Source organism: Hemiscyllium ocellatum, chromosome 7 (genome assembly GCF_020745735.1).
Source record: "Hemiscyllium ocellatum isolate sHemOce1 chromosome 7, sHemOce1.pat.X.cur, whole genome shotgun sequence".
In the NCBI taxonomy this organism is placed as follows: domain Eukaryota; kingdom Metazoa; phylum Chordata; class Chondrichthyes; order Orectolobiformes; family Hemiscylliidae; genus Hemiscyllium; species Hemiscyllium ocellatum.
In genome coordinates, this window is record NC_083407.1 from 59695576 (window position 1) to 59710043 (window position 14468).

At 40.2% G+C, this 14468-nt stretch overlaps 1 protein-coding gene across 7 annotated transcripts in view; it reads right to left on the reverse strand.

The window, feature by feature from the left end:
• LOC132817097 (formin-like protein 2) overlaps positions 1–14468 on the reverse strand; it is a 266557-nt gene that overhangs the window by 80466 nt on the left and 171623 nt on the right. For all 7 annotated transcript variants that reach the window (XR_009644853.1, XR_009644854.1, XM_060827241.1 and 4 more), the window contains exons 3-4: positions 8151–8231; positions 1721–1797 (exon numbers count right to left, since the gene is read on the reverse strand). Coding sequence is in view for 5 of the 7 variants with exons in the window: in XM_060827241.1 (XP_060683224.1) it covers positions 1721–1797; positions 8151–8231 (158 nt within the window). In the remaining 2 variants the exon portion in view is untranslated. The remainder of the gene's footprint in view (positions 1–1720; positions 1798–8150; positions 8232–14468) is intronic.

Sequence of the window (14468 nt, forward strand, 5' to 3'; positions counted from 1 at the left end):
ACTCATTTACGTTGATTGTGTACAATTATGGCCCTAGCAAGCAGTGAGATCTCCTTGCAAGATCTCACGATTAACAACCTGAGAATGAACTGTTTATTCCTATTCTTGACTTTCTCTGTTAATGGATTCTCAATACATTCTAATGTATTAACCCTAATCCCTTGTGTTCTAATTTTGTTTACCAGCTTCATGGTTGGAACTGGGTTAGCAGGATAGCTCAGTGATAGGGACTGCTCCCTCACAGCACCAGGGACCCAGGTTCAATTTTTGCCTCGGTCACCCGTCTATGTGGAGTTTGCACATTCTCCCTGTATCTGCATGGGTTTCTTCTGGGTGCTCCAGTTTCTTCTCACAGTCCAAAAATGTGCAGGTTAGGTGGACTGGCCATACTAAATTGCCCATAGTGTTCAGGGATATATAGAGGAGGTGAATTAACCATGGGAAATGCAGGGTTACAGGGATAGAGTGAGGGGTGAGTCCGGGTGAGATGCTCTTCAAACAGTCGGTATGGACTTGTTGGGCCGAATGGCCTGTTTCCACGTTGCAGGGGTGTTATGGATTCTACAGACATCGAAAGGCTTCTGAAAATCCAAATACACCACATCCACTGATACTTGTATTACAGATAGAAGAACAACATCTTCAAAAAGTTCAATAATACAAAACTTGAGCTCTCCTTCATAAATCCTTGTTGACTGACTAATTGTACCAATAATTTCCAAAGTCTTTAATATACAAGTCTATTTTATACTTATTTCATCAGGTATCTCCAATCATCACAGATTAAGCATCAAAAGTCAGACACAAACTACATATCCTCCACTGTACCACAACAATCAAACATTTGCTTTAAACTCAAAGTTTTGCACTGTACTAACTGTTCAATTTGGACAAAAGTGGGAAAATGATGAGGTCTTGGCCCACTACCATCCAGAACCAAGAGATTCTGTCCAACATATGTAATTGTTTCTCTTGATATTTTCATACAGCAGTCTTTGCCTTCTTATTTGTATTTGTAAAGCAATAAATAATTATCTGAAACCAATGTAATCTTTCAAGAGGCTTTTCAAGCTGCTCAGTCTTCAGGATTATATTATTTCATCATGTAGCTATTGAGTTTCTGTCCTGGTGCACTATTTCATCTTATCACTGATCAGTTCTCTTTTTCTTGCCATCAACAGCTCTTCATGCATTTGTGCAGCTCCCAAGACTACAAAAGCCTTTGTTGTTTGCCTGTGAACATAAGAACCGCTGTCAGCTTTAGATTACATTTGTCTCCAGAATGTATAGACAGTGGATCTCGGAAATCACGTTCTATAGGACAGTCCTTAGGATCTTACAAAAAATGTATTTTCTTCTCTTTTACTCTTATTATTTGGGAAAGCCCACACACTGGTAATGGGCAGAAGACCTGCTCCCTGTTGTGTAAAATTAACCAGGACTGAAAATCTTTGCATTTTCCTTTTTCCTGACAAAGCACTATTGTAAAACATAGATTGGACATTTATTTGTGAACATGGGAAACACACCTGTGTCTGAGACTTTCTACAAAAGCATCAATTTGTTCTAACTGGTTCATTATAGTTACTTTCACTTGCTTATAAAAAAAATTGTTTAGGTGTGAATTTTAATGTATGTATTGAAATATTTGAATATAATTCAACTCATTCACCGGGTGAGTTAGCAGAGTGTGGCCCTTTTGCAAGATACTCAAACTTACCCAATATAGTTCGTTCTTAGAGAAATCTCCAGTTCTCGCAGTACCTGAGTTGATTCTTGCACTCTTCTTCTGAACTTCTGTAAACATTTAAATGAAGAAGTTTCTAATGAAGACAAACGATCAAGACAGATATTAAACTGTTCAGTAACCTCACAGAACGTCTAGCTGTCAAATATATGACTCTGACACACACACTTAACGGAGTTTGAAAGGTCCTGTTGTGTTAAACATAAAAAGAAGTATAATGTTACTGATAAACAGCACCTTAAACAGTCACCTGTTCCTCCTCCTCTATAAAGTACCCACACAATTGTGCTGAACCAGATCTATTTTAACCACTTAACACCCAAAGAAAACTACAACCCTGCAGGGTCCACAGAGACAGATGGTCGGTATTGTGGTGCCTGTAGAGTGTAAGTCATGCCAAGAATGCAGAAGGTTTCTTGGTTTTGCATTCTATATATGGTAAAAGACGACACCAAAATTTCCTAAATTTAGGAAGAGAAGTGGAAGGCTTTGTGTAGAAATGTGACGGCTTTTTCAGCGTATCTTAAAAGTTAGTATTTCTTCTTCACATTTCTTTCTTTTTATTGAGCTGAATATGCTTTAAGGAAATTGCAGATACAAATTTTGAGTGGGCTACAATTGATCTTCACACTCTATTTGTTTTCTGTGTTGTGGATTATTCTTCATTGCAACAACAAAGATACAAAGGGGTGTACCAAACCACTGGTTTGTATCCATGCTTAGCATCTGACAGTGGCAATACCATAGGGTGCCCTACAGCCACAAAGAACAGCAGCAATATTAAACAGCTGTATTTTCCTGACAAAAAAATAGAAAATGCAATGATCTTAATTTTAAATTCCATACAGCAGTTAAATGTCCAAAGGTGATTCATAACCAAACAAATTTATCATGCTTTATTGGTCAGAGTATTGTGTGCATGAGTTGGGAGGTCACGGTGCTGTTGTACAGGACATTAATTAGACCACTGTTGGAATATTGCTTGCAATTCTGGTCTCCTTCCTATTGGAAAGATGTTGTGAAACTTGAAAGAGTTCAGAAACGACTTACAAGGATGTTGCCAGGGTTGGAGGATTTGAGCTATAGAGAGAGGCTGAACAGGCTGAGACTGTTTTCCCTGGAGTGTCGGAGGCTGAGGGGTGACCTTATAGAGATTTACAAAATTATGAAGGGCATGGATAGGATAAATAGGCAAAGTCTTTTCCCTGGGGTCAGGGAGTCCAGAACTAGAAGGCATGGGTTTAGGGTGAGAGGGGAAAGATATAAAAGAGACCTCAGGGGCAACTCTTTCACACAGAGGGTGTTACGTGTATGAAAGGAGCTGCCAGAGGAAGTGGTGGAGGCCGGTACAATTGCAACATTTAAAAGGCATTTGGATGGGTATATGAATAGGAAGGGTTTGGAGGGATATGGCTCGGGTGCTGGCAGGTGGGACTAAATTGGGTTGGGATATCTGGTTGGCATGGACGGGTTGGACCGAAGGGTCTGTTTCCATGCTGTACATCTCTATGTCTCTATGTTCAATGTCCATTCGATCCCAACTTAATATCAGAAAACGGATTTCAAATGACCAACAAATGCATTCATTTCTGATTATCAAAACAATATGACATTTCTACTGAAACATGAAATACAATATGAGAGAAAAGTACTTTATTGACAGTTAATTTTGAAAATGTAACAAAATGTCTGCTCTACTTTAGGATTATATGTAAAAACACTATATTAATCTCCACAGATCAAAAATATGATCAAGCACGTTACACTACACATCAGAAAGTATTGTGCATACAACTAACAGCAAACTTATATAGTCATTTTGACTTTTGAGAGGTACCATCTTGCAAATTCTCCTGATGGCATATGATTTCCATATATAAAGCACTTAGTTGCAAAATACATGGTAAATTTCTTACAAAGCCTAAGCAATTTTGTTGACCTCAGCATTCCCATATGTTGTTTCGTAGTTATAGTTATTGATTCAGGCTGTGCATAGCAAGACAAGAACAATTTAAAGCAAACTCACTTGAGCATGTGTTGTAATCCAGCAGACAGAATGCTTCTGTAAGTGCTACCAATTCATACTCTGTTCTTAAAAAAAGTCAATTGAATTCTGTAGAATTTATTTTTCATTATTTGATGAAAGTGTTAAAGTCCACAATGCCCATGCTTTTTCATGAATTTTTCCAAGTGCCAAGCAATAGCATTTACTCTGGCAGTAAAACCATAATATGAAAGGTGGTTAGTAAGTTTGACGATGACACAAAGGTTGGTGGAGGTGTGGAGCGCTACTGTAGGTTGCTACGGGACATTGACTGGATACAGAGCTGGGCTAAGAAGTGGCAGATGGAGGTCAACCTGGGAAAGTATGAAGTTGTTCATTTTGGAAAGTTGAATTTGAACGCAGTTTACTGGGTTAAAGACAGGATTCTTGGCAGCATAGAGAAACAGAAGGACCATAGAGAAACACTCAATGTTTCCACCAAGTTGATAGAGTTGTTAAGAAGGCATATGATGCGTTTACTTTCATTAGCGGAGCATTGACTTTATGAGGTTATGGTACAGCACTATAAAACCCTGGGTAGACCACAGATGGGATATGGTGTTCAGTTCTAGTTGCCTGATTATAGGAAGGATGTGGAAGATTTAGAGAGGGTGAAGAGGAATTTTACCAGGTCATGTCTTATGAAGAAAGGTTGAGGGAGCTAGGGCTATTCTCATTGGAGTGAAGGAGGATGGGAGGTGACTTGATAGAGGTGTACAAGATGACGAGAGGCGTAGATTGAATGGCCAGCCAGAGTCAGAGTCATTTTCCCAGGGCGGAGATGGCTATCATGAGGGTCGTAATTTTAAAGTGAATGAAGGTAGGTTTAACGGCAATGTCAGAGGTAGGTTCTTTACACAGAGTGTAAAGAGTGGATGCATGGAATGCGCTGTCGGCAGTGATAGTAGAGTCATATATATTAGGGACATTTAAGTGACTCTTGGACAGGCATAGGGATGATAGTAAAATAAAGGGTATGTAGGTTAGTTTGATCTTACAGTAGGATAAAAAGGTCAGCACAACATCGATGGCCAAAGGGCCTGAACTGTGCTGGACTGTTCTATGTTCTATGAAACTCATCCAAAATAGGAAGAAAGGTCACACTTCCTTATATGCTCTGTCTTATTCCTGTCTGACTGACTTATAAGGTGGCGTCATGCATCAGTGTTGTGTTGAAATGAAGGCATGTTCAAAACCAAAAGAATACAAAGGGTAAAAAATGAGGTCTGCAGATGCTGGAGATCACAGTTGAAAATGTGTTGCTGGTTAAAGCACAGCAGGTCAGGCAGCATCCAAGGAATAGGAAATTCGACGTTTCGGGCATAAGCCCTTCATCAGGAATGAGGAGAGGATGCCAGGCAGGCTAAGATAAAAGGTAGGGAGGAGGGACTTGGGGGAGGGGCGATGGAGATGTGATAGGTGGAAGGAGGTCAAGGTGAGGGTGATAGGCCAGAGTGGGGTGGGGGCGGAGAGGTTAGGAAGAAGATTGCAGGTTAGGAGGGCGGTGCTGAGTTGAGGGAACCGACTGAGACAAAGTGGGGGGAGGGGAAATGAGGAAACTGGAGAAATCGGAGTTCATCCCTTGTGGTTGGAGGGTCCCCAGGCGGAAGATGAGGCGCTCTTCCTCCAACCGTCGTGTTGTTATGTTTTGCCGGTGGAGGAGTCCAAGGACCTGCATGTCCTCGGTGGAGTGGGAGGGAGAGTTAAAGTGTTGAGCCACGGGGTGGTTGGGTTGGTTGGTCCGGGCATCCCTGAGGTGTTCTCTGAAGCGTTCCGCAAGTAAGCGGCCCGTCTCCCCAATGTAGAGGAGACCACATCGGGTGCAGCGGATGCAATAGATGATGTGTGTGGAGGTACAGGTGAATACAAAGCCAGGATTATTCATGCTGGAAAAAACTGCTTAGTGCAGTTCTGCCATCAGCTAATGATACAAAAATCCACACAAAATGCAAGAACATCTGGGCTGATTAAACAGAATATTTTTAGAACACGGAACGAACTGTTTCGGCTTGTTTCACTGGAACATAGGAGGTTGAGAGGTGACCTCACTTAGGATTGTAAATTCATGAGGGCATTAGATAAGGTGAATAGGAAAGGTCGTTTCCGTAAGGTGGGGGAGGGGAGTATTCAAAACTAGGTGCATATTTTTAAGGTGAAAGGAGAAAGTTTCTAAAAAGCTTTTACAAACATGCGGAACATTTTTTTTTAAAAAACACTAAGAATGGTTAGTGTCTGGAATGAACTTCCGGAGGAAGTGGTGGTGCAGGTACAGTTACAACATTTAAAAGACATTTGTTTAAGGACATGAATAAGAAAGGTTTGGAGGGATATGGACCAAACACAGGCAGGTGGGACTAATTTAGTTTCAGAACATGGGTGTCATGGACTGGTTGGACCAAAGGGTCTGTTTCTATGCTGTATGACTCTATGACTTCAGACAAAAAGCAGAGCATTTCACTTTCAATGTTCTGATGCTGAAAGCGGATGTGCATAAAAGTTATTTAACAAACTTCATAATTTCTGGACGTGCATTAAATTTTTGATTTTATGTAGTAAACATTTCAGAGTCCATTGCATAGTAATCACAATCAATGATGCAATCGCTAATTTTTGAATATATACAAACTGAGATTACTTTTACCATGTTTCTAGTGGGAAAATATAGTTGCAGGAGCTGATGTATCAAGACCACATCCCACAAAATCAGGTTATTAAATCTCTTGTAGTCTTTGAGAGTTTTGCATGAGAGATCACAATCTTGTACTCTCCCACTTCAAAAATCACAATCTCACAGCACATTGCTAATTCCAGCTTTATTGTTTTCATATGCTTTCTCTAGCTGGAGTGTGTGGGAAAAAAAGATATTTATATGGAGGTTCTCCAGTATTCATTATGCCTTTGAAAATCATCCAATAAATCTTGAGATACTGCACTTTAAGCTAAGGATTTTGAGGATGGATGTTAGTTGTATCCCTTCCACCATGGTGCTGGCTGGCTTTGGAAACAAAAAAAAGTCTTAAGAGTATCACTTACATCTATGGTCAGGTAAATGCATGTGGAAAGTGGTTGCTATTTGTGTCTGCATTATAACTAGTTTCAGAGTTATTGCATTTCCAACTAATTTGAATCAGATAATTATATAATGAAAGACCATTTTCCTCTCAAAAAGAAAATTGACATTTCTCAGTTTCACAAACAGCCGTTTGGTCCACATCAAAAGCAGTATTGTCACTTCCTTCTTTACCCACAAAGGAGGTGCTGGTGTAGTGGTTAGATCAGTGGACCAGCAATCAAGAACTCCAGACCTTGAGAACACTGAGGCATGGGAGAAGAGGGTGAAATTAAAATTCAGTAAAATTCTGGAATTAGCCCAGTGCCAAACATGAAATCATACCCGATCATGGTAAAATCGGGATTTGGAGATACTGGTGTTGAACTGGGGTTTACAAAGTTAAAAATCACACAACACCAGGTTGTAGTCCAACGGGTTTAATTGGAAGCCCTAGCTTTCGGAGCGCCGCTCCTTCATCAGGTAGTTGTGGAGGACACAATTGTAAGGCACAGAATTTATAGCAGAAATTTACAGTGTGATGTAACTGGAATTATATATTGAAAAATACCTTGACTGTTTGTTGAGACTTTCATCTGTTCGAATACCATGACACTATTCGAACAGATGAAAGACTCAGCAAACAATCAAGGTATTTTTCAATATATAATTTCAGTTACATCACACTGTAAACTTTTGCTATAAATTCTGTGCCTTACAATTGTGTCCTCCACAACCACCTGATGAAGGAGCGGCGCTCCGAAAGCTAGGGCTTCCAATTAAACCCGTTGGACTATAACCTGGTGTTGTGTGATTTTTAACATGGTAAAAATCCATCTGGTTCAGTCATATCTTTTACGGAAGGAAATCAGCTATCCTACATGTGACTCTAGACCCAATGATGTAGTTGGGTAGACAATAAATGGTGACCTAGCCAGTGACACTTACATCCCATGAACAAATAGAAAAACAGCCAGATGGAATTCAGCTGCTCTGTGTAAATATGGAGTACGTAATGTGTGTCAACATCAATACAATGTTATCTAAAATCTTAGTTAAGTTATTTCCCTCCAGTACTTCAAAGCGACAGTCATAACAAATAGTGGTAATTAGTTAGAAGAAATCAACTAGGTAACAGACACCAGGAGGCTTCAGACCCAAAATCTTTATTGCATTTATTGCATGATAACATCATGGACTTGAAAGAAACAATTACTTAAGTTAAAACAATTGAATGTGAACTCATCAAGAAATACAAATCACCTAAAAACTACAATAGAGTAACTCCAGCTTTTAGAAGCATTCCTTACCTTTCTGGTTACAGCTGGATCAAGATAACCTTTCAATTTCAGAATGTATGTATGTGGAGGATTTTTCACTTGAAATCTTTCCTAAAGTGACAGAAATATTTGCACATTAGTTTGTTTAATGTGACCACTTGAAATTTGAAACCACTAAATTTGAATAATTGACTGTGTGTTTAAGGCACTGTATTGCTTACAACTACTCAGTCTCCTATTCAAATCTAAAATGGCTTCCAATAATTAAGATCAATGCAACAGACATAAAAAAAGTACCAAAATCCAATCTATCAAGCCGATGCTTCCATTTCTCAAGCTCTGGCTTGATTTTCTCTCTCAGGAAGCAATATTTTCTCATGGTTATGCATCTATTAGTTAGGTAACAGTTGTGCTTCCAAGTTCTCGCTTCAAAGCGAACAAAACACCAGAACAAACAATATCTCTATGATGTCAATGTAAAATATAAACTAGAGCACACTCAAAACATCTCTCACAAAGAGTTCAAGTGTTGGATGGCACCAGCCAATCTTGTAACTGCTTTCTTTAAATTGTTTATCCTTGCTGGTGTACATTTTCACGGACACAGTCTGAAGTTTCAATTGCCAAGGTCAACAGGCTATTATTATGATTACCACAATCTTGTCAAATTCTGCTTTGCTCACTAATTTCCAGAGGAGCGAGGAGAATATGTAAGTAATTGAAAGCACAAAGCACTGAGTTCTCTCCAAACCAAAACCAGTGTAGTTAATTGTAAACACAATCATTCCTGTCAACCTAGCATAAACTCCGAGGATTGAATCTGGTGTTTTGGGGTCTGATCAGTTTAGCTATTTCCAGGACACCAATCACTAACAGAGTCTGTTTTAAATTCTGAAAACCGTCCAAATTTACCTTCCCATTCTAGAAGCATGTACGCAGCATTCATTCATTGACACATGTCCACATTAATTCATGACATAGATTCCGCAAAGGGAGTACACTGCATGGTCATCCTTTGTTATTTTCTTAATGTTATCATCCGGCATTTGATGGAACAAACCAATCATCAGAATGCAGACAATGGTCGGTAAAAGTGAAAATGGTCATCACTGATGTCACTTTCTCAGTCTGAACACAAATTCTAAACATCATCAACACTAGCAACCTCTTTTTACCCTTTTCGTCCTTCTTTAATGCACTTCTTTTTATAGTCGCTTATGTATATGTAGTATGTCATTATTTTCTTAAAGGCTTTTTAAGTTACTTACTATGTACTAATTGTGCCAGTTTAGAATGAGCGAATTACGGGAAGCAATTGTAAAACAACCTCTAACTCTAATATTTTTCGTTATTGCATTCGGTTTGAAACTCACACCTCTACAACAATTAGCAAGCCCCTGGAATTACATAACTAAGCATGACACTTGCAGCTGAAAAGCTGTGGCTGGGATTTTCCCTTTGCCCAAGTAGATGCCTTTAAGTGTGAGACATTACCCCCTGCCACAAGCATGTCAGTCTGCCAGTGGTTATTAATTGACCACTTAAATATCTTAATTGGCAGCAGGTTGGGAAGGTTGAAGGAACTTAATTCCTGCAAGGCCATGGTGGGGGCATGGGGAGGGAAGGTGGAAAGAGCTGACACACCCCGGTACCAACTCATCCAATTATCTGTCCTTCCCTTGACATTCCCAACGACTTTTAGGGAGGTAAAAATCTTGGGAAGTACATCAGCCAATGTTCAAAATCCTAAAATAGAAATTAAATTTTCCACATGGACTACGATGCCATGTTAATGTGAGAAAATCACTAATATGATCACATGTTGACTTAAATCAATATGTAACACTTGCCATTTTGTATTAATTAAATATTTATTTTGAATAATAACAATGTATTATGTACTGATTATCACATTCGCATGAAGAGTAAGCTAAAGTGCCCTGGAAACAGGGACATAGAAGATAGGAGCAGGAAGTGGCTACTCAACCCTTCGAGCATGCTCCATTCAGCACTATCATGGCTGTTCAGCCAACTGAATAGCTTAATCCTGTTTTCTCCCCATTATCTTTGAACCTATTCACCCCAAGTGCTATATCTAGCTGCTTCTTGAAAACATTCAATGTTTTGGCATCAATGTTCACCAAGGGTTCTCATGGTACACTGGTTAGCAAGGCTAGATCACATGGAATACAGGGAGAACTAGCCATTGGGATACAGAACTAGCTCGAATGTAGGAGACAGGGTGGCGGTGGAGAGTTGCCTTTTAGCCTGCAGGCCTGTGACTAGTGGTGTGCCACAAGGTTCGGTGCTGGGCCCATTGCTTTTTCTCGTTTACATAAATGATTTGGATGTGAACATAGGAGGTAAAGTTAGTAAGTTTGCAGATGACACCAATATCTGAAGTGTAATAAACAGCGAAGAGGGTAACCTCAGACTACAACGGGATCTACATCAGATGGACCAATGGGCGAAGGAATAGCACATGAAATATAATTTAAATAAATGTGAGGTGCTGCATTTTGGAAAGCCAAATCAGGACAGGACTTATACACTTAAATGGTAAGATCCTGGGGAGTGTTTCTGAACAAAGAGACCTTGCAGCACAGCTTCATAGCTTCTTGAAAGTGGAGTCATAAGTAAACAGAATGGTGAAGGCAGCATTTGGTATGCTTTCCTTTATTGGTCAGAGCATTGAGTATAGGAGTTGGGATGTCATGTTGCAGCTATACAGGACATTGGTTAGACCACTTTTGGAATATTCTGTGCAATCCTGGTCTCCCTCCTATTGGAAGGAAGTTGTGAAACTTGAAAGGGTTCAGAAAACATTTATAAGGATGTTGCCAGCGTTGGACAGTTTGAGCTATAGGGAGAAGTTGAATAAGCTGGGGCTGTTTTCCCTGGAGCATTGAAGGTTGAGGAGTGACCTTAGAGGTTTATCAAGTCATGAGGGGCATGCATAAGTTGAATAGACAAGGTATTTTCCGAGGTGTAGCAGAGTCAGAACAAGTGGGCAAAGGTTTAGGGCCTGAGGGGAAAAATTTAAAAGGGACCCAATGGGCAACATTTTCACACAGAGGGTGGTGAGTGTATGGAATGTGCCACCAAAGGAAGTGGTGGAGGCTGGTACAATTACAACATGTAAAAGGCATTTGGGTGGGTATACGAATAGGAAGGGTTTACAAGGATTTGGGACAAACGATTAGTTTAGAATATTTGGTCAGCATAGACAGTTGGACTGAAGGGTCTGATTCTGTGCTGTACATCTCTATGATTCTATAAATACTTCCTGTAGTCATGAATTCCACAGGCTCTCACCTCTCTTTGGGTGAAGAAATGTCTCCTCACCGGTCCTAAATGGTCCACCCCGAATCCTCGGACAGCAGAGGGCGAATGAATAATTCAAGTTCATAGTTCTGTTGAGTACCAAAGCTCATGTAGAAAATGCAGAGGAGATCCAAAATGGGATAAATAGGATCCAGGACAGAATAAGAGTATCAATTAACAGCTGCTATCAAACAGAAACCGTAAGTATTTTGTAAATACGTAAACAGCAAAAGAGCGGCAAAGGAATGGTGAAGCTGATTACAGTGCTAAAAGAACATTTTTAGCAGAAGATGACATGACTGATGTATTTCACATTGGCTAGAAGTACAGAAAAAATATGTTGCAAAAGTAGCAAAAAAAAAGGGGAAGTAGCAGTGATAAAGATAGAATAGCAATAGATACAGAGAAGGTCCTTGAAATTAGAGAAGGTAACAGGATAGTTCAGTGGTTTTTTTGTACATACAGACTTCAAGTAGTGTTTGCTGAAATACCACATGTAAGCACCAAAGCTCATTGGATTAAAAGCACGAATACAAAATTTGCTAAGAGAAAGAAAGCAGAGAGGAATACTGGAGAACTGTTCTCTAGGCTGAATACAAGTCCCCTAATGGTCAGTATTAGGGTGACTGTTTTGCTATATATTAATGACTAGAACTCTGGCAGACAGGGCACAACTTCACAAGTTGCGGCTGAAAAGAGTTCAGAAATATAGTGACCAATGAGAAGCCTACTGACAGTGGAAAAGAACAGAGAATTGTAACACCAGCGTTTAAAAAGAAATAGGTGTTTTTCATTAGAAGAATATTTTATTAGAAGAATAACATTTGCCATCATTACTTGATATTATTACATTTCTTTCTTAGATTTCCTACAGTGTGGAAGCAGGCCTTTGGCCCAACAAGTCCACACCGACCCTCCGCAGAATAACTAACCCAGACCCATTTCCTCTCTGACTAATGCACCTAACACTATGGGCAATTTAGCAAGACCAATTCAGCTGACCTGCACATCTTTGGACTGTGGGAGGAAACCGGAGCACCCAGAGGAAACCCACACAGACATGGGGAGAACGTACAAACTCCACACAGACAGTTGCCTGAGGCTGGAATCAAACCTGGGACCCTGGTGTTGTAAGGCAGCAGTGCTAACCACTGAGCCATTGTGCCACCCCATTATGGGATTTACAATTGCACTGTTATACAATGTAAGCTCTGGTTGCTGAGAGAGATTCCTCACTTCATCCAAAATGTATAGAAAAATTTTTGCAAATGGAATTGATGCAAAATCACTTGAACTAATATGGATTTAGCCATTTCATATTATTACTTCACTATCAATAGCCTTGAAAAAAATTGAGATTCATTTTAAATGGCACATTAGATCAGAAATATTTCTGAAGAACTATTCTGGCACTGAAAATTAAGTGTTAAATTTGTGGGCTGTCAAATTTCTCAACTATGATAAATTAAATCCATAGATATTTAGAAATATTTAAGTTAATTATACAGTTACTGTACCCACCTCCCACCAATGCTCATGCTCTAATGCCTGCATTATTTTTCTCACTCAGTCTGACTCATCCCAATCCCAACCCCAACACCACTTAACCCCGCATGCCTTCTGTGCTGCCTAATCGCTCACATGGGACACTTCCCCAGCTGTACCAACAGTAATAGCTGCGCCACTTGCTTTCATTCCTGTAATAAAGTCATAGCAATACACAACTCAGAAACTGGCCCTTTCATCCAACTCGTCCAGGCCAACCAGCTATTCTAAACTGATGTAGTCCCACTTGCCAGCATTTGCCAATATCACTCTAAACCCTTCCTATTCATATACCCATCCAGATGCCTTTTAAATGCTGTAATTACACTAGCCTCCACCACTTCCTCTGGCAGCTCATTCCATACACGGACCACCCTCTGTGTGAAAATGTTGTCCTTTAAGTCTCTTAAATCTTTCCCCTCTTGCCTTAAACCTATGCCCTCTAGTTTTGGACTCCCCCCACCCTGGGGAAAAGATTTTGGTCGATTTACCCTATGCATGCCACACATGATTTTATTAACTTCTATAAAAGATCACCCCTCAGCCTTCGAAGCTCCAGGGAAAACAGTCACAATCTATAGCTCAAATCCTCCAACCCTAGCAACATCCTTGTAAACCTTTCCTGAACTCCTTCAACATTCACAACATCCTTCCTGTGGCAGGGAGACCAGAATTGCATACAGCATTCCAGACATGACCTAAACAATGCCCTATACAGCTGCAAAGTGACATCACGACTCCTATACTCAATGTGCTGACCAATAAAGGAAAGCATACCAAACACCACATTCACTATCCACTCTACCTGCAACGCCACTTGTAAGGAACTATGAAGGAACACTCCAAGGTCTCTTTGTTCAGCAACACTTCCCTGGACCTCACCATTAAGCGTTTAAGTCCTGCCCTGTTTTGCTTTTCCAAAATACAGCACCTCACATTTATCTAAATTAAACTCCATCTGCCACTCCTCAGCCTATTGGCCCATCTGATCAGGATCCCGTTGTACTTGGAGGGAAGCTTCTTCACTGTCCACTACACCTCCACGTTTGGTGTCATCTGCATATTTACTAACCATAGCTCCTCTGTTCACATTCAACTCACTCACATAAATAATGAAAAGTAGTGGACTCAGCATCGATCCTTGTGGCAAACCACTGGTCACAGGCCTCCAGTCTGAACAGCAACCCCCACCACCACTCTCTGTCTTCTACCTTCGAGTCAGTTCTGTGGCTAGTTCTCCCTGTATTCTATGTGATCTAACCTTGCTAACCAGTCTACCATTAGGAACCGTGTCAAAAGCTTTACTGAAGTCCATATAGATCACATCCACCGATCTGCCCTCATCAATCCTCTTTGTTACTTCTTCAAAAAACTCAATCAAGTTAGTGAAATAGGATTTCCCATGCAGAAAGCCATGCTGACTATCCCTAATCTCTTCCTGTCTTTCCAAATACATGTAAATCCTCTCCCTCAGGATTC